This window comes from Mugil cephalus, chromosome 23 (assembly GCF_022458985.1).
Source record: "Mugil cephalus isolate CIBA_MC_2020 chromosome 23, CIBA_Mcephalus_1.1, whole genome shotgun sequence".
In the NCBI taxonomy this organism is placed as follows: Eukaryota; Metazoa; Chordata; class Actinopteri; order Mugiliformes; family Mugilidae; genus Mugil; species Mugil cephalus.
The window spans coordinates 9,772,280-9,798,441 of record NC_061792.1 but is presented as its reverse complement, the minus strand read 5'-3'; the positions used below and the strand labels follow the sequence as shown (position 1 = coordinate 9,798,441).

The following is a 26,162-nucleotide window of genomic DNA, read 5'->3' as shown; positions in this document are numbered from 1 at the left end:
CGATTTTGATCATTTGCAGCACAAAACGAGAGAAATTTGCAAAAGAAGAAGAAAGAAGTGGTGAGGTTAATGACTTAAAAACATAATAAGTCATTATATGTGTCATATGTGTCATATATTGTGAAATCACAGATGCCCAAAACCTTATCCAAACACCCAGGCACTCATTTGCGTAAGAATTTACACATGTGGCGAAGGACAGATTTGTTCCGTTTGAGTATCATCTGAGCACCATATTGTTCTAAAATCAAAATCTTGAAACTGTAAGCGAAGGCCACGACTGACGGTAATCGGTTACTCCCCATATAATTGTTCCAGCGCTCGGTAAATCTTAGCAGCACCTCTGTCGTTTCGGTGACTCCCTATGGCGCGCCACACAGTCAGATGAGAGCCTCCTCGTAGTTCAGAGCTCCCCTTCTCTTTGTCGGTATCATCGCGGTGATGTTCATGCAATCTCTGGAGCTCAGCCTGCACCCCCCCCACACCCCTCCCACCCCCGCCAACTGGCAAGCCTCTGCTCTGTGGCCTGGAAATCAGCAGCAGACATGGCGAGGACGCCGCGTGGCGAGCCAAGCCGCTAACGCTGCCCAAAACCGATGGGAGGGGGAATCAGGAAGGGGTGGGGGGAGGGTGTGATTGTGTCAGCATCTGCGAGCGTGCATTTATCTGCAGGAATATGGAAAACCCTCAGCGCAGATATGGGAGCATTTGGACGCCTGGGCATCGCCAGACGAGAATGAAAAGCACGGTGGAAACCTTTCGGGCCCTCCAGACATGGAGAGTTTAAAAAGAAGTGTGTTACTTTGAGCCGCCGGGATTGTGCTCGTGGGATTTTGAGGTTTTTAAGGAGGCAGGGGTTCATACCAGCACGTCTTTGATCTGCTGAAGTGGCCTGAGGTCTGTGCGGCCTGCTGTGAGTGGGGCGGATGGGGTGGAGGTGTGTACGTGTGTGTGTGTGTGTGTAATAGAAGACATAAAACCAAGGTTACCCACGAAGACGCCGCAGTGCACAGGATCGCGTTGTTTTAATGAGATTATGTGCCAGGTGAGATTAATACGAGAGGCGGTTCAGTTCATAAATCATACGTTCCGCACGCTAAACGCACGCGGTTTGTGCGATTCTCTGCTCCACGAGACGACGTGCACCATTATATTGTGAGGTATAGTTCAAGAGACAATCGCACAAAACCAGTCGGCGCATGAAAGAGACAAAGAAAGAGTTTAATTAAAATGGAACGTGCTAGCTTGCAACATGTAGCCTGCAAGGTGCAATTTAATCCAGCTATTGTGCATTTATTTATGGGCAGCTAAACCAAGTTATATACAAAAAATTAACAAAGCAAAGTAAATAAATCAACAGTCATTTTAAAACCTCAGTGTTTTGGTCAAAGCAATAATCTGCCAGGCGCACGTAAACAAACACGCAGCGTAACTCCGTTCAGCCCGAGCAAATAAAGGAGGAATTTCTTGTAAAACAAGGGTGATATCGGTGCACGGATCACATGTGACATACTTCCAAATGCGGCAGAGGGTTGGTGGGCTGAGGGCGTAGCCGAAAGGGGGAAAATGTCACTTGTCTCTCCTGTTTTTTTTCGGGGGGCCTGTCTCCACTTATAAAACTCCCATAAAAACCAATAACGCTGCGCACATGCAGACGTTTTGCCCGTGAGCCAGCGATATAGAAGGCGCAGTATGCCGAGAATGCCTTTGATCAAGGCTTTATGAAGGAGACGGAGGCTTTGATGATTTCGCTGACATTTCCAGGAGGCTTTAAAGAGTCGAGAGGGGCTAATCAAATCAACGTGCTCCTTCCCGCATTCGAGGTTAGGTAGCGTGGATGCGGGCGGCCACTTAGGAGTTCGGCTGCATGGCGGTTTGGAGACGTGTAAGTGCTTTAGGAAGAGATGTTTACGTTTTCTGTACGGATAGATGTTGCTCTTTGCACAGATTGCAAATACGGGGTGAGGGTGTAGTTTATGCTACTTATAATAAAGAATTAGCATAAAAAAACGCAGCATGAGTATGAAAAATTTGAAGTGCATCGACACTGCTGCACCGGTGCATTAATTGTGGCTGCATTTAGTGCATGCTGGTTCGCTGTCATGTCTCTCCAGGACACTAAATGCACCACCATTAATTTCCACCTGTGCTTCCTTGTACGGCGACAAGTCAAAATGTGAAAAAGATCTACTGGGAAAAGCCAGAGGAGGTCACGCCGCGTGTTTGGCCTTAAAGCTGCCGAGGTCACAGCTGCAGAAAAAATGAAAACCCGCTAATTTTATGCACGTTACAGCGCACGTGCAATTAAAATGTTTGCATTTGTAGCCGTGATTCACCTCATTCAACGCGGGTTCTGAATGATCTGTTTTCTTTTTAAGGCTTCGTACACACAACGCGTCCGTCCTTTGTCAGCGCATTAACATTTCACATAAAGGCCGCTCTATTCATCTCCACCTCTCCGCTGATTTCAGATGCAGACAGAATACAAATGCGCTCATCACAAACACACCTGCGCGTGCAAACAGAACCGCGCTGACACATGCTATCAGCTCCGTGTCAGCTCCACAACCTCGTATGTCGTCACGTCTGTCCTTTTAGTCTTTGACCGTTTAAGTCCAGACAAGATGAGAATAGATGAAAACGTCTTCTTCATCTAACGCAGCTGAATTCAATTCAGTACAGTTTTTATTGTCACCCTTGGGTCCTGTCGTGTGTGTGTGTGTGTAGTATCGGCAGACGTAGTAATTGATGCAGCCACTCATGCCATTTCTGTGTTGGGTGCAATTTCACAACTGTACAGGCCGTTAAGTCGTGCAGGTGCTTTCACACAAATCAGACCTATTCCCGGACACGTCCGCGTACAGTTTAAAATAAGACAGAGTGCCTCGTGCGATCTTGAAGACCGACAATTTATTTGACGCCGCGAGGAGCCACCTGAGAAATGGGCTCCTCTTTCTCTCCGTCTTCTTCTGTGGTGTCTTTGGTCGGTTAATGGAGCAGAGAGGTGTGGGATGAAATTGCATCTGAGACCAGATGAAGCAAGTTTTTATTTTTCATGCGTCAAAACAAATGTAGCCAATTTGGCTACATGCAGCTATTGATAAGCTAACTGCTAACCTGTAATTAGCATGCATTAGGTTGCGTTACCTCCTCAAGCCTTAAACATCACCTTAGTACCTCACAATCATTAGCTCAGTTCGGCATAGAGTTACTTTAGTGCATAGGTCTTCAACAGGGCGTCCGCTGCCCCTAGGGGTCTGTAGAGGTACTGCAGGGGGGGTCGCAAAATCTTTGGTTGATTCGACATTTTTTATATATTTTTAATTTTCCCCACAAATTTAAATTTATTTTAGCTTAATATTTAATGCTAAATGCTAATAACAATAAGTAGCATTAGTTTAATATAGAACATATATAGTAGGTAGGAGGTCCCCACTTAATCTGTCCATCAGTTTGGGGTGTAATGTCCATTAGCATGCGTTAGCCGTGTTGCTAATGGGACGTATCAGTCGTTCTTCCTCTCTAGTTTTACACCTTCAGCACTGACTTGCTAGAGACCGTCCATCTTTAGCCTTCGACTGTCGGACTCATCTCCAAATAAGTGCAAAATTTATGGGGGGGGGTCCACATGTGGCGTCCGTGTGTTGAGCCTCGCGGAGTCTCGAGGTTTAACAGGCAATCACGTTTCTTCTTCACACCCCACTAACTGCGACTTTTTTTTTTTGGAGACGGTCAGAGGAGAGAGAATGGTAATTACACCGACACTTCCTGGACCGACTCGTAGGCGAGGACGAACAGCTGGGGGGGGGGGGATGTGAGGAGGGAGGAAGATGGAGCAGATGATCCTGATCCTGTACTAAAACAAGAGATTGCGAAAAAGGGTAATGATGTGTCCTATGGAAGGAAAGAAAGAAGGCAGGTTTCTTTTCTTCAATATCACATTAAGGGATTAAAGGATAAGCCCCCCCTTCCCCCCCCCCTCCCCCCCCCGCAGGGACGCTAGTGTTCATGTAAAGGTACTAAATTACCAACTACGTGTTCCCGATGACATTGCAGGAACCCAAATTGAATTAAGATGAAATATCATTAAATTATCTGCAGTTGAAAAGATCAGTCTCCCTCAGGGACGCCAGGGAAAATGTCTGGCCTAGGTCGTCACGGTGACCCCCAAGTCCCGGCTAGTTTTTGTCCTTTAAACGTGGACGGGGGTAATAGTGGGACAGGTAGGAGCAAGATCAGCTGCTAAAGGAGGGAAAGATGCAACAACAGATAAGTGTGTGCGCGCTAAGCACCGGCCATCGGTCACACTTATGTTATCAAAACTCGTACGTCGTGAGACCAATTAAACACCAGCTAACGCACACAAACCATTTTCCTGCTCCGTTGCCCCCGACGTCTGCCTCAGCGGCTCCTCCATCACGCCTCCCTAATACCCACGCAAACGTTTGGACATTTAGACGGAGGACCCGAGAAGTGTCCCCGCGTCCCTCCTCCGAGGCAGCGTGATGATCTGTAAAGAGAATCATTAAGATGCAATTTGTGACACGGACACACACGCGCACATCGCCTGGAGACGGCTATCCATCACCGGCAGCCCCCCCATCCATCACCGTGGAGACGGAAGGAGGAGGGGCGGGGGTCCTCGCTGCTTGTCTGCCTGACCCCCGACCTCCAAGATGTGTGTGTCTGAACATGACCAGGGCCTCGTCTAGGTGGAGGCATGTGTTTTGTTTGTCTTTTTGTGCAAATCTGAAGGTTGTTTGGCATCTTTGTGTCTCCTTTGTGCGTTTTCTCCAGTTTCCGTAGACCTCTCACACTTCTCTTTGTGATCTTTTTGCATCCTGATGTCGGTATTTTCACGAGACTCGATCGTTTTAGATATTTTTGTGGTGATTTTGTGGGTCTGTGGTTATTTTTTTTAAGCCTTTGTGATCATTTTGTGCTCATTTTGTATGTATTTGCCACAATTTTGTGTACCTTAGGGCCATTGTGCATGTATTTTATCGTCATTTTGGGTCTTTGCCACCATTTTGCGTGTCCTCACGGCCATTGTGTGTGTATTTTGTGGTCATTTTGCATGTATTTGTGGTCATGCTCTGTGTGTATTTGCAGTCACTGCAGATCTTTGCAGCTGTTTGGCATCTTTACGTTTGTTTCCATGTATTTCTGGTCATTATGTGTAATTCTTTTGTCATTATGTGTGTCTTTACGGCCATTGTGTATGTATTTTGTGGTCATTTTGAATCATTGCCATCATTTTGCATGTATTTGCCACTGTTTTGTGTGTCTTTATGGCCATTGTGTATGTGTTTTGTATCTTTGCCATCACTTTGTGCTAATTTTGCATGCATTTGTTGTCATTTTGTGTAGCCTTACGGCCATTGTGAATGTATTTGTGTTCATTTGGCATGTTAATGTCTTGATTTAGGGTAGTTTTATGGCCAGTGTGCATGTATTTGTGGTTATTCCAGGTCTTCGCCACTATTTTGTGTATCTTATGGCCACTGTGCATGTATTTTGTGATCATTTTGTATGTTTTTGTCTTTGTTTTGTGTATCTCTTTGGTCAGTATGCATGTATTTGTGGTTATTCCAGGTCTTTGCCACTATTTTGTTAATATTTGCCACTACTTATGGCCACTGTGCATGTATTTTGTCATCATTTTGTGTATCTCTGTGGCCAGTGTGCATGTATTTGTGGGTCTGCGGTCACTTTTGTGTCGTGCCGCTCGTTCTACATGTAATTACAGTTGTTTGCCCACGACACGTGTACTTGTTGACTGGCTTCCTGACACTAAATGTTCCCAGTAAAATCAGAGGCGGGGGCTCGGGGGCCCCGGGGGTCTGTGGAGTGATCCAGCCTTAGTCCAATTACAGGTTTTTGAGCTGCAGCAGACCTCGTCCTTGAGAAGACACTCGAGCTTCCTTTTCTGGTCTGCTGCTGATTTTGACCTCCATCATCAAAGTCATCACGCCTAATATATTCACAAATGCTGTCACCTAATTATGCTTTATGCATAATGAGGGGAAAGAGTGGAGAAAGTAATTCACGCTTCCTGCTTGTTGACCCCCCTATATTATAACGGGTCATTGTTAAAGCTGCGTTATCTGGGTGTTAAGAGACCACGTCGTCCCCTCTGAGTCGACCATGGAGGCTTCTTCTGCTGGAACTCCTTTTATTTATTTTTTTTTATTGTGTCGGAGGGCTAACGACGCCCCGTCGCTGCAGCTCGGCAACCTCTTCCACTACGTTCCTATGGTAACAAGTCAGAGAGAGGGGAGCGCGTATCTGGGAGATGAGTGATTGTCTGTGTTTGTGTGCGTTCGTTACGGCCGCGCCGCTTATTTTTACATAATGAATCAATTATTGAGGCTTGAGAAAAGAAAAAAAATATATATATATAAAAAAATAAATAAATACTGAGCATCTGGACATATCTACTGATCTGTGTTTTCCTTGGAAAAGGTGCAACTCTCCCTCTGTCTGTCTCCTCGTATGCATGTGTGTGAGTGTGTGTGTTTGTGTAGTGAGGAGGGGAGAGGGTGTATAATGGGACGTCCAACTGACATCATTTGCCTGCCAATCTGCGCCCTGCTTGCCAAACCCAGCCTCCATAATTGCTTTAGTGAAGCAAGTCATGGCTGCTACAGTCTCTATTTTTAACCGGCGCACCGTGTGAAGGACAGTGTTACACCGCCCCCTGCTGGCAGGAGATACACTAAGACATGAGAAGTCACAACAGCAAAGAAAACATAAAGTTTTTGCTTCGTTAAAGCAAGTGGATGCAGCTTTATATACATATATATTAGTGAAAATATATTTAAAATAGCTTTAATTCTGCATTGGCTGGATTAGAATCTAGTTTTAAACCCACACATCAAATATAAATCATTTATAGTCACGTATGTGCAAACTCCTGAGAGACAAACTGGAAATAAAGTGATTGGCACCTGTTTTGTTTTTGTAATGAAGACGTGAGGGGGTTAATTAAGACTTAACCCTGCTGCTGCTCGAATTAAGAGGCCTAATTATTAATTCATGCATAAATTAAAATGAAGATTCACATGGAAACAAAGAGAGAGCGACAACCAGTTTTATTCTGATTAGTCTGGTACATATTATCTGACAGCAATTAAAACTATATATATTATAAAACTATAAATTAATATGATTTCAGTACCTTTTTTTTTGTGAAAGCACAACTGCTCCACCTTGTGGTCACAGATATAATTACATCTCTTAAATCTCAAGGTTTTACAACCATTCCTTTGAGTATACGGATTTTTATTTTCACCATCTCACAGAAGAGGTGACTTGACCAAGAAGGGCCGACGACTCTGATGCAAGAATCCTCAAATGTGTAAAGAACGTCTTTATGATGCAAACTGTCACAGATTCGAGCCAGTTCCCGTTCGTCGGGGAACTCTGCCTTGCTGTAAGGCACCTCGTGAACTCTTAGCTTCGACTGCCACGAATCCATTAAATCCTTGAGGTTTTCCAAGGATTCCCGGAGCCTGGACGCGGAACGGGACGTTTGACTTCCGGTCAACGCGATCCGCGTGAGGTCTCTTCCTTCGACGACGTACGCGTTTTTTAAACATCCGTCTAACTGCGTCTTGTGAAACGTTTGGAGGTATCTGAAGGTGCACGAGTCCACCCAGATGTCCTCCACATCCTTGGGATCGTCCTGGATGGATGTTGAGGTATTTTTAAGTCTGTTCACCGATGAGCTGCTCAGGTTTTCCAGAAAGTCGTAGCGGGAGCTGGTGTGGTTTTGTGAAACCGCCTCCTCTTCTGGCTTCATGGCTGATGTTTCCAGGCCTGATAAGGAAGATATGATCCCTGCGTCCACTCCACTGGCCTTCATTTGCTCCCTCGTATATTCACTGAACATTTCTACCCTGGGCACAGCTCCGTTTTCATAGCTTCCTCCCCGAGCCACGCTCTCATCTAAAACTTTTTGCCTCCGAGGAGCGGTTTGAGCTTTTGCTTTTGAGCGCCGGCTTTGGACTTCACTCGCCTCACCCGTGCTCTGCTGCGGCGGCGGCGGCGATAAGCCGCTCGACCCCAGCGGCTCCCGCTCGGCTTTAGAGAGACCGTGGCTCACAGGGGGAGATATTACCCTCGGATTAGGAGGAGTACCTCTGAGTTTGGAGGATTTAAGGCGTCCGGCTCTGCGGATGAGGTCGTGTCTTAGAGCCCGGACGGCGGAGAAAGGCCCCTCGATGAGGGCTTTCCTCTCTTGAGGCAAAGGCCGGAAACGTATCGACCTATGAGCTGAACGCAGACTCTCAATCAGCGTCGCTTGATCGCTGCCAAATATTAAGAGGTCGACTGTAGCGCTGGAGACGTAGCAAAAAACCTGCAGCAAAAACACAGCATCAGGATTGTGTGATATTTATTTATTTATTTTTTTCTGCATGTTACGGATACTTACGTCTCTGCTGAAGAGAAACACGGTGAGATCGTAGTCTTCAGGAAACTCGCTGTCCGCCATGATGTGTCGCTCCTTTCTCACCACCCTCTCTGCATCTGTCAAGAGTTTGTACTGTTCAGCTGTGGCCTCCACAGAAGGTCACCGTTATAACGATGCCGCGTGAACTCGCAAAGTCCGTCCGCTTCATCTTGTCAAAGAGAGAAAGTGCGCGACGCCCAACTCTGCTCATTATCCACCGGCCTAATGTCTCCTTCCATTTGACGGAACGTGACTATGATAATATGACAAATTAAACCATTCATCAGCCAGGCACACATCAATGCAGCACTTCATGTCAATAAACGCTTCGTTTATACCAGTGTGTAAGTGGCTCCCCGGGGAACTGAAATTGGTTCCCATGGGGACCAATTATGGTGTGAAACAGGAGATATGTTTAACGGTGATAGAAGAGTTTGTGTCTCTCGCACGTTACACTCACGTCGGAAATTAAATATAAAAAATTTACAAACTAAGTTAACTTCAAAAAGTCAAGTTGGAACTTGCTTTTAGTTTTATATATAAAAAAGGAAACTAGAAATGTGTTTTATTAAATTAAGATATAAAGCATTTTTTTTCTTGTTGCTACTATAGTGTCAGAATAATGTTTCTAAATCTGTTGAAGGTGCAAAGATTGTGCTTGGTTTAAGTCTTTACAGAGCTACAGAAATAAAATATGAAAATGAACAGATTTTTTTTTTTAACAACTTCTACCCCAAAATTTTTTTTAATTTTTTTTTATTTTTTCTATTTTATTTAAAATATGAAGCATTCACTTCCTCTTGAACTTAGTTTTCTTCTTGTCATTTTAATGGTCAGAATTAAGTTTATAAATCTGTAAAGTTGTTTTCGTTTTAAATCTGGGCTCGTGCGGAACCAGGAAGTGACCTCACAAGAAGAAAAAACAATACTAACGTTTCCATTTTTTTTTTATAAAGGTCAAGCTGTGGGTATACTATAGAATATATAATAAAAAATAAAAATACAGACAAATAAGTATTTGCCATACGTTTCAAGATGTGTATAGATGTGGCCTTTAAATTGTGCAAATTGGTTAAGAAATGACACTTTCTGCCACCGTCTTTGTTTAGATTAGGCCAAAGTGGTGCATCTTGGGAAACACCTTAAAATATTTTAAAACGTACTTTAATTTTGTTGTTTAGAAAAGTAAGTAAAGAGGCGGATGTTTATTTATTTTTCTTAAATAAATTAAGCAACATACATACAATTAATTAATACGTAGAGGCACAAACCTGGGGAACTATATGAGGAAGTGAACTCTAAAAACTGCACATTTTTGAATGGACTTCTGCGTGTTGACAGTAAACAACCGCTTAGCTGCGGCTACATGCTACTAATTAGCTTTAGGCCGATGTGAACCTGACAAATTTACCTTCTTCCCTGTAAAAGGTGACAAACGCGACTCCGCTCATGCTGGTGGGATACTCGACCACCTCCACGTCCCCTCCGTGGCTCCTCCGGCGGGTTTGGAAGTGAATAGTCAGCTTGTCCGTCATCCTGCTGGGGGGCAACACGTCGGGGACCCCGGACACCACCACCGTCCTGCGCTCAGTCTCCATCACGGCTACACAGGTAAAGCTCGGCTAACATCACAGCTAGCTGCTACCGCGCCAATCACGCCTCTGGTTGCTATACACAAACTCCTCAAACTGTTTTTATCTGCTTCTAGTTTCACTTTCTACCCGCCCGCTGTGTGCGTTTTATTAGCTGTAGTGGCAGCGTTTGTCCGCTGGGTGTCTCCGTTTCTCCAACTTTCATCCAAGAGGAAAAAATGGCTCATTAACTCAGCTGGAAACAAAACAAAAAAAATCTTCTCAATGCCTAAAAGGCACAAACACAAACCTGATGGCAACATTTTTCCAAAAGAGTTGCCTCATCTGCTGTTTTTCTTCTCACACCGGAGACGCATTTCAATTAGAGCCTCGATTTGTGGACCGTTGCTAATTGCTCGTCTTATACTTTGGGAAAAAGTTATGTCAACACATATGGTGCAAACATTTATTAGAGTCAAACGAGAAAGAGAAAAGAAAAAAAGAAAAAAGCCTCTCAAGATTCACACAAACACAGATCCAAACAAAGGAAGTCAAGCAGAGTGACAAGTGCATTTTTCTTGTGCATATAAACATTTTAATTTAATATATAAAACAAAGTGCCCTGGCCGAGTGCAACAAACAGGTAATTGGGGGGTTAATAAAAGAAAATCCAGGCCCGGGCTGATACCAGTCAAATCTCCATCTTGATCATCACTTCAGTGCAAATGCAACATTCACTGTGTTTGACGGTGACTTTAAATAATTAAGGTAGTACATCTGTCATTCAGTGTTTCTTATTGTACAGACTCACACTGTGACTCACACATCTGCCGCGGTGCGTTGACGTGAGATAAATACTGCTGCGTTTCAAGAAGTCGGTCGCTGGAGTCGAGCTCGAGTCCAGCCGCTGGAAATTATCGAACAGAACTTAATGAAACTGAAAACACTTGCTATTTAAATGTGAAATGAAACCGTCTAATTTTCGAAAAACGAAAAGAAAAAAAAAAAAGGGCACAAAAACATTCGAGTCATACACCTGCTGTCAAAGTGGATACGCAAACATTTTTATCTGGCAAATAAATCCCAAAGCTCTCCAAACAGTTTCACCTTAGAACAGCAAACTAGATGTTTAGACTAGAGCGGGGGCGTCGAGTCCACCCTGCGTCGTCCTGTCGGGCCAGAAGAAACTAAAAGATAAAATGAACTAAAACTAAATAAAAGTGAACATTCATTCTTCAAACGTTTGATATTGTTGTGTTGTTTTTGATGCGGAGGGAGTCTGGGAGACGGTCCAGACTGAGGCAGCAGAGGCAGGTGGTTTGGATGTGCGTTCACGTGGCTCCTCCTCAGATGCACCGACGCCTTAGCGGCTGTGAGCCGGGCCTTGTCCGAGTCGCACGGCTTCCCCTTTGTGTCTGGCGCTATAGTTCGAGGTTTATAGGTGGCCGGGGGGGCCGCTGTGGCCGGTGTATCTGGAGGGGAGCAGCGTAAAGACAGAGTACGATGTGGCCAGGTCTCTGCCGGGAGCGTCTCTGGTGGCGCCGCAGAGCCGACGGTCCGACAGCCGCTGCATCAGTTCGCTCCTTTTGCACAGCTCTGCCAGGAGATGGTTGGAGTCTGCACAGCCGATCCCCTCCGGAGGATGTGTCACTTCCAGAGTCTGACTGCTCACTGCAGACACACAAAGACACACAGCGCTGTGAGCGGTGGAGCCAGTAAATAAAGCAACTGTCACAAGTGAGGAGAAAAATCAGACCTGCACCATCGGGAGGCTTCAATAAACTGCTGCTGTCAGCCTGAAAGCTTTGAGCTAGAGCGACGGTCAAACCAATCAAAAAAACCTGACTTGAGACTTTTGGTGGGTTAAACTATCAAAATCCACATTTGTCAGTCTTAATTTCCTGTAAAAAAAAAAGGCTGCACATTGAGCTGCCTGCTTGTTGACTGTCCTCATGGGATTGTTGACACCTGAATAATGGAAAAAATAAAAGAAATCTCAGCGAGTGCAAAAAAAATATATAAAAAAATATATAAAAAATAAAAAATCCAGCGCCTTATTCGAAATAATCAGCACATTTCTGTCTGCGCATTTCTGCCGGGAATGCAGGTTCCACTGCCAGGTGTGAATTCTGCCCCGTCTGTAATTTATTCTGCTTACACTCACAAACAGATGCTTTTTCCACGGCTACGCGGAAAAAGCATATTTTGACACAATAAAAAAGGTGAAGTTATTTCACTTAATCTGCTAAATAGGCTGCACAGCAGCTACGGTTTTATCGCGAGGTGAATCTCAGCGTGAGGTTCTGCTTCCGATTGACATTTAAAAGGCTTCAGTCGGCGGCTCGTCTGAATCACGTCCACACCGACCGCAAATAATTAACGCTTCATCATTTACCGTTTTCTCTCCGAGGTCAAGCTTCGGTCAAAAACCTCTGATGAGTGAAAAATGACTGCTGCTAGGTTCACTACACTCAAGCCTCCCTCTGGACTTCCTATTACCTGCTTCACCTACACTGAGATCTGAAGACAGAGATTTTCTGTTGGCCTTCCTCCCATGACCGCTGCTACGCCAAACCCCCAGTGGACCCTGAGGAGACAGAGGGAGGACGGGACGGAGAAAGGAGGAGCGTAAACAAGAGCTCACAAGATAATTTGAAAGAAAACCTTTTTAAGACGTGTGTGTGTGTGTGTGTGTGTCTGACCTGGTGTTTAACCACCATGTGTGCAGTGTTGATCAGCGGAGGTCTGATGGAGGGTTTGTACTGCAGAGGTTGGCCCAGTAGAGAGAAGTGTCCTTCACCTGGTCACACAAGACAAAAGGAACTCTGTTTGGTCTCACAAACACAAAATTGACCACGAGCTCCTTTTATAAACAGTTCATTTACAAGAGAAAATCAAAAATTTTCAAAGATCAAGAATCAAAGATTTTTTTTAATTTTTTTAAATTTAGCTCGTCTGTAGTTTATTATTTAACCTAACCCTCCTGACTAATGTAGCTACTTTGATAATTAAACTGCACATTTACCATTTATCATTTAATCGTAAGCTCACACTGTTCACATTGTGCCAAATCTTGTTTCAAAAACATGCACGTAGCTAAGCTAATTGATCAGGCTAACGCGAATCGTACTTCCTGTAAAGAAAAACTAACACAGTACAGATGCCATAGATCTGTATAAATATATAATGCGTTATTGACTATTTGATGTCAGCACCTTGTGACACGCTAACAGGAAACAACAACAAGCTTAGCTTAACATAAGCTAGGTTATTAACAAAAAAGGTTAAATCATAGGTCTTCAACTGCAAAATCTTTGGTTGATTAGACATTTTTTTTTCCTATTTTCCCCCACAAATTTAAATTAAATAAATTTAAAGCTTAATAATGAGTGCAAAATGATAATAATAATGTATATTTATAAAAAGCACTAGTTTAATATAGTAGGTAGGGGGTCCCTACTTAATCTCTCCATCAAACTTTGAAGACCCCTGAGTTAAACCTTAATGAAACATATAATTAAATACCATCAAAACTGTTATTCCGTATGTTCAGGCTTGAGACACTCATGAGTCTGACCTTGTCCACTGTGGCAGAAGGCTGTAGGGAGCTGAGGGTGGTGGTGGTGGTGCGGGTGGTGGGCCATGACAGGGATGGGTGAGATGCCTGACGGGAGGCCCTTGACGCTGGGCGGCTGTCCTGGCGAAGGAGACGAGGGCAGGCTGCTCTACACACAACACACCGACGTTGCAGAGAGAGAGAGACGGAGGCGGAGAGGAGGAACACAAACACTTTCATTCAAAAAAAGCAAACCCCCGTCTGCGTCTTCCATCCGCAATGTCATTCTGTCGTTCGAGTGGCTGCTTTAATGTACCATTCAAATCCACATTAGTCCCACTAATGTACCATTACACCCTAATGCTGAGGACTATTTTCTCCTCATTTCCAGGTTACGGCAGCTCTGACTTCATTTGCGGAGCCTATTTACTCCGACATTTAACCTGCCCGGAACGGCGGGAACGGCTCAGTCTGGCTCAAGGCGGCAATTCTCGCGTCACTGTCAGACTCAGACAACCAAACCAAATTGCCTTTCAAATTGCTTTCCCGCGACCGTCTTAACTTTCTGACACGTTACTGTATTGTCCTAAATGGCAAACAGCTGCACAGATTTATAATTCAATTTAGACGCATTTTTGAAGTCGCTGCTTTCATCTCAAAACCTCTGGGTGACTGAGCTAATTTCACGCCGTACGACAAAGGGGAGATAAATACAATGAGAGCACTTTAAAACCATTATCTGACATGTCCCACTGTTTCCCTGTGATTGTCTCGGACCGATCGATGCGCTCGGGCAGCATTTGTACCTGTGTGTTGTCTGGATGTGGCGGGAGCTCAGCAGGCCTGCGGCTGCGCTGGTACTCGGGCCCCGAGTGTTTGTGGCTGGGCTGTTTCCTCTGACACGGGGAGGGGGCCCGGGGCTGCTGGCAGGGGGGCGCCGCCATTTGCAGCATCACCATCCCGCTGCTGGGGGGCGGGTGGAGCAGCCCTGGACACAAGACGGAGTCAAAACAACAAGATGGGACGGTGCTGATACGTTCAAATCAGGTCAACTCCGCTTATTTAATTCAGCTCATCAGCTCATCTTTTCGGCATCAAAGTAAATGTGTTTTCGCCACAAAGCTCCTTTCCAGCACTTTTGTTCAGCTACACACCTCATCAGTGGAAACACAGCTCTCACACTGTGAGCCGCTGAGCAATTAGGTTTTAAGTGCCTTGATTATAACGGAGTCCATTCCCCTTTCCTGCTAAATCCTCTGCAGTGATCCACAAGATCCACTTATCTAATTACTTTCTGGCACATGAACGCGGGAAAAAAATAAATAACGCAATCAAGCCCCCCCCCCCCCCGCTCATGAAACCCCAACACATACAATATTTCCATGTAATTAATTTCTGTTTACATTGAGCTCGCGTGAGGTGGAAATCACACCGCAAACTAATAAACAGCCGCTGTTGATTTATGAAATAATGCCTCGCAACAACAGCAAGGACGGTTGATATTTGGATTTAATCTGCAGATTATCTCCGGCCCCGGCCCGGCCAATTAAAAGTGTTTGCCGGTCACGCCGTCGGTAAGGCCGCAGTGAAACCTTCATCTGACCTCATTACCGATGGCACCCTCCATTGTGCTCCCATAATAATCAGACATGAATAATAAAGGTCGTTAGTAAGGAGACTGCCCCACCTGGGCCTCTGGACATCGAGTCAAAGACGTAACGGGCAGAAAATGTACATGAAAAGATGGATTACTATACTCATTTTCAAAGGCAATTTAATTTTATAGTTTTTTTTTAAAATGAAAGTTAATTAAATTTCATCTGTTTTTTTTTTAAAAAAGTTTCATCTGTCTGTCAAGTGGCCTATTGTCGATAATTAACGCTGCAATACATCATCTGTCCACCAGGGGCCAGTAAAAGTTAGTCGCAGCTGCAAAATGCTAAAAACTAACTGATAAATGTGAGGGACCCACATCGTAGGCCAGTTATAAAATATATTATATTTGGATCAGAACTGTAAAATACTGATATAAGTCAAACTAAATATGATTTATAGTGAGAGCTCGTCACTGGTGTCGTTAAGCCTATTTTAGGAGGGTTGAAGCCTCAACACTTTTTTTTTTTTTTTAGAAAAAAGAGCCGACAAATTCAAAGTAAAGTGGAGTTTAACTAAATAATTATCAGTTATTGTTACCGTTGCTTCTATTTAAATAAGTCTTTGTTAGCCGTTTGTGAAATTTTGCGCTACATTCGCTGACATCCTGTGCATCTCCTGGGGGCTGAGCCTCCCCTGTCCTGAAAACCTAGTGACGCCCCTGTAAATTGACAGCAGTTGTCTACGTAAGATGTGAGTCCTGACACAATGGTCGCACATTCATATATATATGCACTGATTCTATATTTGTACTGAAGCTAAATAGTATCAGACTGTAACATCCATGCCGACGTCGTCATGCGATGACTCGTGACATCAGTGAATTCCTACTTTAGCAGTTTTTCACCGAGTTTCGACCGAGTTCATGTCAACACAACATTTGCAGCGGTCGACCTGATCTCTGTGTGATCTCTGTCCGGCTCTGGAGGAAAGAAGGAAGGAGGCGCGCGTGCAAATCACTCACACTTATCCAAACTCCGGAGACCCGTCATCACCGCACTTCACCACTTTTTCATTTTGAAAATGCGGAGTGTAAATCTAATCATCCGTCTTGACGCGCGTACAATGGCAAAGTAAACCGGGGGAAGATTATTTCATTATGAAGTGTGTACCGTGGCTGCGCTGGAATCCATTCTGCAGATACCGACGCTGAGAGATGAGGAGGGAGAAAAAAAATAAATAAAGGATGTCGGAGCGCTGGCAGTGATGGGGAATCTCCAGGGCGGATAATGTCAGGAAAAGTGAATATTTTCTGTTTCCTGCGTGATCCTACTGTAGATGGCCCGCGTGTTTGAGAATACAGACGTCTCAAGTAGTCTGTGTACCTGCGTACTGTTGGCCTGGATGCTGCTGGGAGACGCAGGGAGACGAGGTCTGAGGAAACTGGAGCTGCTCCATCATCTGGGCGGGCAGGAAACTCACTGTGGAACTGTGAAAGACGACAAACACGCAGTCAAACACAAGTGCAAACCGGACATTTAAGAGGATTCTTACAGAATTTGAAACTCAAAAATATCAAATGTGAGAATTAATGTGATGTATTAAAACAATTAAAAATAATCAGCAGTCAAAAAAGGTTAGTAATTAATTCTTAAACCGGAGTAAAATGAAGTCGACCGTGATGCGGACAACTAAGCAATAAAACTAAAAATACACAGGCGCATTACTCCCGGAGCTGTGAGATCTGAACACTGCAGTAGGGGTATTAGATTTGAAATTTGACTTTAAGTCCATCTGGAAAGTAGGCACTCTGCTCGGTAAGCAACCTGCCTGCAGGGACTCGTCTCCAGCTGGTGAAAAAGCAGGCTGCAGGTGGACAGTCGGCCCTCGCGGGAGAAGACTGAGCTGTTCGAACGCTGCCGCATAAATCATTCCCACACCGACTGCCCTACTAACGCAGCCTCATTTTACAGCTGGGGACGAGGAGAAAAGTGACCTCCCCTCGCATGCGCGTACCTTTGCATTGTTCCTCTGCAGGTGACGACTACGTACGCGGCCGTGTTCATGTCTGGCGTTTGTTATGAATACATGCACGACGGTCCCAGCAGCGCTCCGCTCACCAGTATCCAGATTGATTGGGTCCGTGGAGGTGGAAACTAATTAAATGTTTTGCTTTCTGTGAACTAGTTCTATCAATCAGCTATAATGAGAGCCACGATACTCTGCAGCAGCAGCAGCACGATGACGGAAGATGGTTAAAGCTCTTTGAGGTGTTGTCAGAGTCGACATCCATCAGCCATGCGCGGGCCCCGTTAGTTCACCTACAGCATCGTGGTAATAACTTCATTTTTCCCCACCACAGTGAACAAAGATGACCTTGTCTCAGAGGCGCTTTGGGGATACACTCATCAGGACTTCCAGGTCTATAAATAAGATGCACCTTCACGAGTGAGAAACGGCACCGGGTACGTGCACATCGGTTCCTGGGACAAAGTGCGTCTCGAGCACGGCTAATTATTTCATCTAAAACCCGATTAAAGCGACTTCAGCCATTAGAAGCCGTCATCAGAGAACGATGAACATAAATCAAAGCGAGTTTATTAGAAGTGTAAACATGCCTTAAGTTAATTTGGGTGCAAAACACTGCACCGGAAAAACACAATTAACATTTCAGACGGCGCCTTCGGACAATATTTTTTAATGGATTAATGCAAACTGTGCTATTAAATAAAAAAAAATAAAAAAGCTTACCTTAGTTATTACTCCTATATATCAAAATAGTGATGCCAATGTAAATTGCATGCCTGAATAAAATAAGTGAATAATTTTCTTTTGTCAGCGGCTTTTCAAAGTTTGTCCACTAGGGAGCACTGAAGAGCTGACGCGCAACAAAATTATTATTAAGTTCAGTACAATTCGATTTTTTAATATTTTAGTATTAATATCGGAATCAATCATTTTTTGGAGGGAGATATTTAAAATTATTAAATTAAACAGAAACACAGCAACTAAATTAGGCTTTAAAATTAGATGAATATAGAGGAATTAGCGACATTTTTTTTTAGGACCAAATTTCACTTCTGTCAGACCAAAACGAAAAAAAAAAATCTCATGCATTTCAACTTAAAGAAGAAAAATAACCTAACGCATGCTTAGCTTTGTGATAAAAGAGCACGTAGAGCGTCACAGACGTATGCTCGTACCTCATGGTGGTGTGCTGGTTAGGGGGGAGCAGGCTGTAGCAGGGCTGCATGCCAGCCACAGCCACTGTTCCCTGTCCCGGCTGGCAGGACACAAACACTGGCTGCTGGTACGTCTGCTGTGGAACAGAAACCTGCTACGGAAGGAAAAAGAAAAGATAATTAGAAGCAAATAAAGACACAAAAGAAATGTCTTTATTGACCAATTCTGGCACAGTCAGACGGGGTTTGTTTTATTCTGATTATTCTAATAATCCACATTGTCGTAGTCATAAGCAGAAACAAATCAAAAGTCAACACTGATATTTTTTTATTAGTACTTAGTTCTGGTTCTTATTTGTGTCCACAAGCAGCCTCCTTTGAGAACAACAATAATCTGAAAAATTTAATTCGTAACACCAACCAACCAAAGTCTCCCTTTTTACACTGCTCATATTAATGTGACGCTCTCGGAAGCGTCCCGTCATCAGTACCTGATAAGACTGCATTGGAGGGTACTGGACCATCATGCCTTGCATCTGGTTGCCCATATTGCTTTGCTGGTTGCCAGTGAGAGCGAGGTTGGGTGTTGGCTGCACGCCCACTACGGTCTGGTAGCTGGACGCTGGGTTTGGCATCACGGCTTGGTGCACTGAGGCAAAATGAGAAAGGCACAACGCTGTGACCGAATGAAAAGAGACTCCCGATAGGAACATGGTGACAAATAATAACGCTGTGATTAAATATTCAGGACGCGGCGCCGCTAGTGAAGACGCACATAAATAGCTATCGGGATTTAAAATTGTCGGTAAAACATTTTTTACTGATTTTAAATGGATACTTTCTTGTTAAAACAAAGAACGCTGACGTCACATCGGAGTGAGAACAAAAGAAGTGGAGGCTTCGGGAGTTGAGCCGTAGCAGCTACGCGGGTTCGAGGCACTTGGAATAAATGAGAAAGTCAATATATTTGATTTAGCCTGTGGTGGCCTGAACCTGCAACCTTAGTAGTCGATGTGAAGGGGGGGGAGGGGGAGGCAGAAAAAAAAAAAAAACAACTTTCACTTCAATGACACATCTCATTTCTACAGTACCTGTTAAAAACCCATTTAGAAGGTTAGAAAATAGAGCGGCAGAGACGACGGAAAGTCGCACCATTTTCCGAACGGCCTAAAATGGCGGCGCCTATAATTCCTACTGGGGGTAAATCAGGCGCTTAAATGTCAAGGTGACAAAAAGAGACATTTGAAAATGCTGTCCCCGGTGACACACACACATGCGCAATAATCCAAGTGACAAAGGAGAGGACGTCCTTTTGTGAAGGTGTCTTTACAGTCCGCCGCCCTGGGAGAAAAGTACAACCAGACAATGAAAGTGCTCCGTGAGGAAGGGAGAGCAGGTAGGACTATTTTTATCCACCCTCGCCTCCCACCTTCACTTGCAAGCCAAGCATGAAATGACCATGATATCAAATGCACCCAATTTTATTCCATTCCAGCAGGCAGCAGATGAGCGACGGGTTTGACTTCTTTACTTCAATCAGACGCCCTGATCTTGTGCAAATCTTGAGGCCGACAGCAGAGTTAAAACCACCAAGGAGGTTTTAAGCCTCGCGTTCACACTCGTTCCCTCAACACTGACTGAACGTACGATAAATTTGCCGCCGTATTGATTGTTTTTCACTGCTCAGATTTGCCTTTGCCAGATCTTGTAGGTGATAAGCAAGGGGCTGAAAAAGAGACCGGTTCACTGTGAGATTCATAGAGGCCTCTCAGACAGCGTCCCGGCCCCGTATTCCGCCTCTCAGGCTCCATATACTTCCTCCTTGTGGTAAAATCAAACAGAGCTTAAAGTGACACAGGATGATGTCTGCTGGAATTACCCAAACTACTACCAGGAAATACAGACCAGAGAATAGTGAGGTTGATCTCGACGGTAAACAACTAGCGCAGGAACAAACCGTCCTAGACTTTGGTTCCAAATTGTCCCACACGGGGCGCCATCATTGGCAAAACAAGAAGACTTCTTCTTTAGCATAAACGAGATTCCTTTAAAGACTTTGCCCTCTAATGATCTTTTCATTAAAAATAAGGTTCTTTCCTGTATCGTCTAATTACCTTCACCGTTGCTCAATAGTAAAAAATAAAAAGGGCCGAGCTTCCTCTGCCTTCACATACATTACAAGACGCTGAGAAGGACTTCAGAAGGACTGAAGTTGAAGCCCTGTGGCGGCGGTGACTCTCTGATGCAAGCGTGTGTGAACGCTGACGAGTTCCTCTGTGGACACTGTCACCGCCATCAGAGAATTTCCCCACTGATAACTTATTATGTGTGCAACCGACGCTGCCGTGTCTTCACCTTTAGATGGTCTTGTGTGTGTATTTCCTTAATTAATGCAAAAACAGAAGGGGAGCGAGGCGCTGAAGTCATTTTTTCCCCCCCTCTCCGTTTCCATGAGAAATAATTGCTGTCCTTTGCCTTTGTAGGTCAGCTTCATTTGTCCGCTGTCTATTCCCTGGTTCCCCAGCAGGGAAGCCATATTTGCAGCCTACAGATGACAGAATAGTGCCGCAGCCACTTACATAGACGTGTCTACACCAGTGCACGTGCATGGTTTTACAAGTCACAACTGTGGCAACGCAACATCTAGTCGAGCAACTGTGTGTGTGTGTGTGCGCACGATGGAGAGTGAGACTGAGCAGGAGCTAACAATCCCCACTCCTGTGGTGAAGGAGGAAAAAGACGGGAAACAGAAACAGAATAATCTAGTGGACGACTCCCGGGGAGACATCTGAACTCATAAAAACAAACAAACGGAGAGGAAAGGAAGGAAGGAATATTTGTCCTTCGCTAGACTGCGGCTGGTAGAGCTCCCTTGTGAAGAACTAACAAACAAGGGCAACCAAAAATGCTATCTAAGAGCTAAAAGTGGGAGGTTTACAAAGTCTGTTGAGGACGACGCGTGAAAAGGCAGCTTTGCTCTTAACAACGCGAGTTCAAGGGGAACCTGTGGATCTTATTCATTACAGCGCCCTTTGATTCGTCTTCAGATCCCCTGGGTGACGATTTCAAAGCTTTATTTTAATATGTTTTGCTTTGGTTTAGCACAGAAAAGTGGAGAAATGAAGAGGAACCTGCTGCTGTTTGGTATCAAGGTGTGCAGCTTTGAAAAAGGGTGGCATAGGAATCAAAGAGGGCATTCTAAAAAGCAACAGAAAATAAATGAGAGCGGGAAACAGGACTGGGCTGTGTCTGTACCTTGTTGCTGGGGCAGGTTTTGGCTCTGAGGGCAGTTATAGGGCAGCGCGTTGACGGGGGGTCTGTAGTGCTGCTGCTGGCTGGAGCAGTGTGGGTGGTGGGCTGAAGAGCAATAACACGTGGACATCTGCAGGAGACACAAAGCACAAACTCAAGGATCGTATGACGCATCTACTGCTCCATTTGAATCCACTTCACAGCAAGAGGCGCAATAAAGGTTTAGTCATAACGCTGCTTTTCACTGCGGGGGTGACTCATGATGGCAAATTACCACAATCTGAAACCGTTCTGAACGGCCCACGTGATTTTTGTGTGCAGCTGGAGTCTGTACCTGTTGGACAGGCTGTTGGATGTAGGTGTGCTGCTGGAGGAGCGGCTGGTTCAGGGAGGGTCCCGGGAAAGCAGCGGGGCCCGGGGTGGAGTTGGGATACCCGTGGTTCGGGCCCGGGGTGGGGAGCGGGACGGGTTGACCCTGCAGAACCCCTGGGTGTCCTCCCGACGGCCCCGTCATTATGTAGCTCGCCACCTGCTGCGGTGGAGCTCCCTGCAGCATCATGGGGGACGGGTGGTGGTGGTGGTGGTGGTACACGGAGGAATAGTGGCGGCCGTCCGGAGCCGAGGACCCGCCGTCGTTTGGCGGCTGCTGTGCCAGAGTCATGTGACCGAACTGGGCGCTGAGGGCGTCAGGCTGCAGGAATAATTATGTTAAATTTAAAAACAAGGGAAGAGGAAATGGAAGAAACATAAAAAGATGCCTAAAAACATACAAGCACAGAAGCTCTGATGATCAGAACCTGGGATCCAACTTACATTAAACCTGCTCAGAATATGCATCAATACATCCTAGTCTCTCAGCTAAAAGCCAAATCAAAGACATCAGTCAGAGACATAAACTGTGACCCAGGTCTACAGAGACTAGTCCAGCCTAGAGTGAACTATTCATCTGTATCAGCAGCGCACATGAGTCCAGGTCACTTCTGACATGTTGTTGGAAAAGTTGTGTTTTTAGTCATGGATTATTCAGCGCCAACATCTGGTGATGAATTAAATATTAATAGAACTTTCCACAGGCATAATTAGTCACAGAGGCATGTCTTTCACTAAAACCAGGTCAAAAATGAGGTTAAGCGAATGCATGATCTACATATGTGGGAAATAGCTCCTGCTGGATTTAGATACACCTTCACACACAGGAAAAAAAAAGCTAATGGAATAGTTAATTGGAAGAATGATCAGATTTATTTAGAAAGATAAATTGATTTTAGATGACTTCTAATAGTACAACAAAAAATAAAGCTACATTTAAAATATAACTGGTAGCAATTTCTTAAGGAGCTCATTAAAAACTGAATGTATGGAGACTTCAGTAAAAAAAAGCATTTCTTCTTGACGCAAACTGAGCAGGATTTTGTCGCTTCCTGGACAATCGTGTCAAAGTTTGATTAACTGATCTAACTGTTCAGAGAAAAGCAAAGAAAGAGCCGAGTCTGACAGGAGACGGAGCGGAAGAGAAGAGCAATAACACGGAAGAAAGAAGTTCTGTACCACAGAGTATTGTTGGTTAGGACAGACGGGCAGGAACTGAGAAGGAGGAAGAGGAGGTGGAAGAGGATAAGAGGCCGTTGGGTTGTGGACAAGCTCAGAGGACGGCTGGAGAGGAGGACAGATCGGCTGAGGGAGGAAGGGAAGAAGAGGTGGACAGAAGGACAAGGAGATGAGACTGGACAAAGGACGCTAGTAAAATAGCAGAAGCTTCAACTGACGCTAAGCCCCTCCCTCTTTGTCGCAGTGAGGAAGTGCTAACCGATGTAGCTTGGCTACCTTTTTCCGAATCCAATAAACAGGGCCACTCTAAACTATGATTGGATGATTGCTGTTTGTGGGAGGGGCTTAGTGTTAACTATCAGATGGATTAGTGAAGCTCCTACCATTCAACACTTTATGTTAGTGAAGACAAGCAATGTAGTTTAGAAGAGTTCAATTTGAATGAGAGGGAAAAAGAAAAAAAAAAAGACTGAAAGATAATCGTCCCGCCCACTGACCTGGGAGTGAAGGTGATTGGTTGGCTGCTGCTGTGACGCGGCAGACATGGGCTGCTGTGGGGTTTTCCCCTGCTGTGGGATCCTGCCAACAGCAGGGGCGATGCCGGCCGGGTTATAAACTACGGCGCTGCCATCGGGGTGGATGAAAGGCTTGCCTGTCGGATTCAATTACAGAGACCAAAGGCCACGGTGACACGCGGGTTTTCACAACACAAACAACACAAAAGCAAAACACTCGCTCGCCGTAAAACACCGAGGGGACACGCCCACGCAGGGGAAGAGTCGGAGGGAATTAACAACCCCTGGCAGCTTCAGGAGATCAGTTTGCAGCCCAAAAGTGCACAACTGTGCACCGGGCCCATGATGCATATTTACAGATTTCTCCCATCTGCTCGCTGCATTTTGATCAGCGCGCTTTGGTCTGACTGCTAATTTGACAGACAAACTGAGATAGCGGCCCCGTGGCAATCTGTAATTCTGTCCCAGCGTCATGAATATTCATCGGGAAGGAGGAAAATTACAAGGGAGGAACATTTATTTCTTTTGGAAAGTTTACTTTGATTTAATGAGATTGGGTCAGCGCAGTCAGAAAAAAAAAAAAAAACACATCTTGAGGCCGTCATGTTTTGGCGTCGTACAGAAACTCTTTCACTAACCTGTGTGCGGGTTGACCAGAACACTGCCAGGTGGTATTCCTGAGGCTTCCAGCGGCAACACGTAATAGTTTGTCGTGTCTGCGGCGAGAGGCTGCTGCGAGGGGATGCTCTTGGCCATGTCGGGGTGTCCCGGGCCTCTGGCGTCGGTGGACGGGTGGATCAAAGGTGCGTTGGGGATGCTGGACCGGGACGGGCCTGACGCCGGGAGGGGCAGCTGAGGACGGGACAGCGAGCTGGACGAGGAGCCGACGCTACTGCACGACTCCGAACCTGGAGGGAGGAGGCAGAACGTTAGAGCGCATCAGCATCCACTTCTCAAATTTCCCAGAGTGAACTTAAGACAGACAGAAAGCCACCGAGCGTGGCGTTAATTTGTTGCTTTAGGCGAGCTAGTTATCCACGTGGGTGGAAAGACTTGACGGCGATAATGAAGCAGGGGAGGAAATTCGCAGCCGTGCCTCTTGCTAATAACGCGGCCTCCCCTCTCTCTCGCGGAGCCGCGTCGCATCCCGGTCTCTCGAGGCGACAGTTGATGGAGAAATTGGTATCTCTGCTCCGTCTGTGATGGATCTCTCCCCGTATAATTAATCGCTCAAAATGGAGAGCGCGCGAAGAAGTCTCTGTTTTTTTTTTTTGGGGAGGAGGGGACTGACACTGCAATCTGGTGTTTAAGATTTTAGATGCGTTTAGTTCGGTGTGTGGCTTTGGAGGAGAAGGGCAGACGTCTCCGGACGCCGAGCGACGGCAGCCGGCCGGCTTGTAAACAACTTTAAAAAATGCTCACGCTACAAAAGAAAAAACAGGACAAAATGGAGAGCAGAGCCCAATCAGGACCCTGCACTCCACTGAGGTAAAGAAGCACATAATGCAGAAAACCTAATCTCAGGCAATCAAGTGACAAATGCATCATATTGTGGAGTAAGCACTCGCGGTGGAGGAGCAGCCCGAGCCTCATCTCGGTGACGCTCCCGGCGCTCAGACTCATGCATTATGCAGCAAGTCGTCGCTGTTAGGTGTTACTCCACTTGCAGCTACAACACTTTTTAAGAGCCTCCTCCATCACCAGGTGGCTGCGCGGTAATTAGTTCTGACAGCTGTCCGGCTAAGGGGCGGCAGGTAGACTTTTATCGACCGCGTCAGGTCGACAAACATTTGTTCTTACGAGACCAAACACAAATAAGGATTTCTGATCGACCCTCAGTGAGCTAAATTCTCGTTTCTGTTCGCTATTGAATTATTTATTTAACCCTCATGTTGTAGGTGTGCATGGCTGAATAAATCCTTTTTTTTTTTTTTTTTTTTTTTTTTTTGCAGGTGGATGCTGTTCTTTTCTCTTGCCTGTTTTGGAGAGCCTCCCGGTGCTCTTGCTGCTGGCCGTGCTGTCCCCGCGGACGAGGCCGGGGGAGATGCCGCTGAAGCTGCTGGCCTTGGTGATGGGGGGACGCGGGGCCAGCCGGTTGGAGCTGTCCGAGCTGTCCGTGCTGCTCCACGGCCGGGGCTCGCTGAGCCGCGGCAGCGTCTCCGTCTCCGAGCTGCTCTGGCGGCTGGCGCCGGAGTGGCCGGCTCGTAACCTGGGACGGTAAGTCGATTTTATTCAGATTATAAAAAAAGCCTTTTAGATTCTAGACATTACACCACATTAAGACCTGTAGTCCTATAGTAAGACCATATCATTCATATATCTTCAATACATCATCAATGAAAGAGGTGTTTTTTGTGGGGACCATAACAATAATAATAATAATTAAAAAAAAATATATATATATATATACAAATACTTCACGCTTTAATTGTCAAGCTTTGGTCTGAATGGCAGAAAATCCCATTTAACAGTAGCATTTTGGAGCAGCAG

General features: G+C 45.4%; 2 protein-coding genes across 11 annotated transcripts in view; both read right to left on the bottom strand.

The window, feature by feature from the left end:
* Positions 1-7,067: 7,067 nt before the first annotated feature.
* LOC125001174 lies at positions 7,068-10,447 on the bottom strand. 2 transcript variants are annotated; one of them, XM_047577077.1, is made up of 3 exons: positions 9,867-10,447; positions 8,438-8,532; positions 7,068-8,362 (listed from the first exon to the last, which is right to left on the bottom strand). In XM_047577077.1, the coding sequence occupies exons 1-3, from the start codon at positions 10,051-10,053 to the stop codon at positions 7,247-7,249; spliced, it is 1,398 nt and encodes a 465-aa protein (XP_047433033.1). In that variant the 5' UTR covers positions 10,054-10,447; the 3' UTR covers positions 7,068-7,246. The 2 variants fall into 2 exon arrangements, with proteins under 2 accessions (XP_047433033.1, XP_047433034.1); XM_047577078.1 differs by having other exon boundaries at positions 8,438-8,708; positions 9,867-9,991.
* A 151-nt stretch (positions 10,448-10,598) lies between these two features.
* Positions 10,599-26,162, bottom strand: part of LOC125001173 (R3H domain-containing protein 1) — a 36,171-nt gene continuing 20,607 nt past the window's right edge. For 5 of the 9 annotated variants that reach the window (XM_047577069.1, XM_047577068.1, XM_047577072.1 and 2 more), the window contains 14 exons: positions 25,649-25,881; positions 24,311-24,580; positions 23,655-23,809; positions 23,158-23,283; positions 21,944-22,300; positions 21,613-21,739; positions 18,849-19,006; positions 18,379-18,512; positions 16,561-16,664; positions 14,389-14,570; positions 13,604-13,751; positions 12,729-12,826; positions 12,526-12,613; positions 10,599-11,697 (listed from right to left, as the gene is read on the bottom strand). In XM_047577069.1, the coding sequence (XP_047433025.1) occupies positions 11,462-11,697; positions 12,526-12,613; positions 12,729-12,826; positions 13,604-13,751; positions 14,389-14,570; positions 16,561-16,664; positions 18,379-18,512; positions 18,849-19,006; positions 21,613-21,739; positions 21,944-22,300; positions 23,158-23,283; positions 23,655-23,809; positions 24,311-24,580; positions 25,649-25,881 (2,416 nt within the window). In that variant the 3' untranslated portion in view covers positions 10,599-11,461. Of the gene's footprint in view, positions 11,698-12,525; positions 12,614-12,728; positions 12,827-13,603; positions 13,752-14,388; positions 14,571-16,560; positions 16,665-18,378; positions 18,513-18,848; positions 19,007-21,612; positions 21,740-21,943; positions 22,301-23,157; positions 23,284-23,654; positions 23,810-24,310; positions 24,581-25,648; positions 25,882-26,162 lie in introns of those variants that run through there. The other 4 variants (XM_047577070.1, XM_047577076.1, XM_047577075.1 and 1 more) reach the window with 4 other exon arrangements.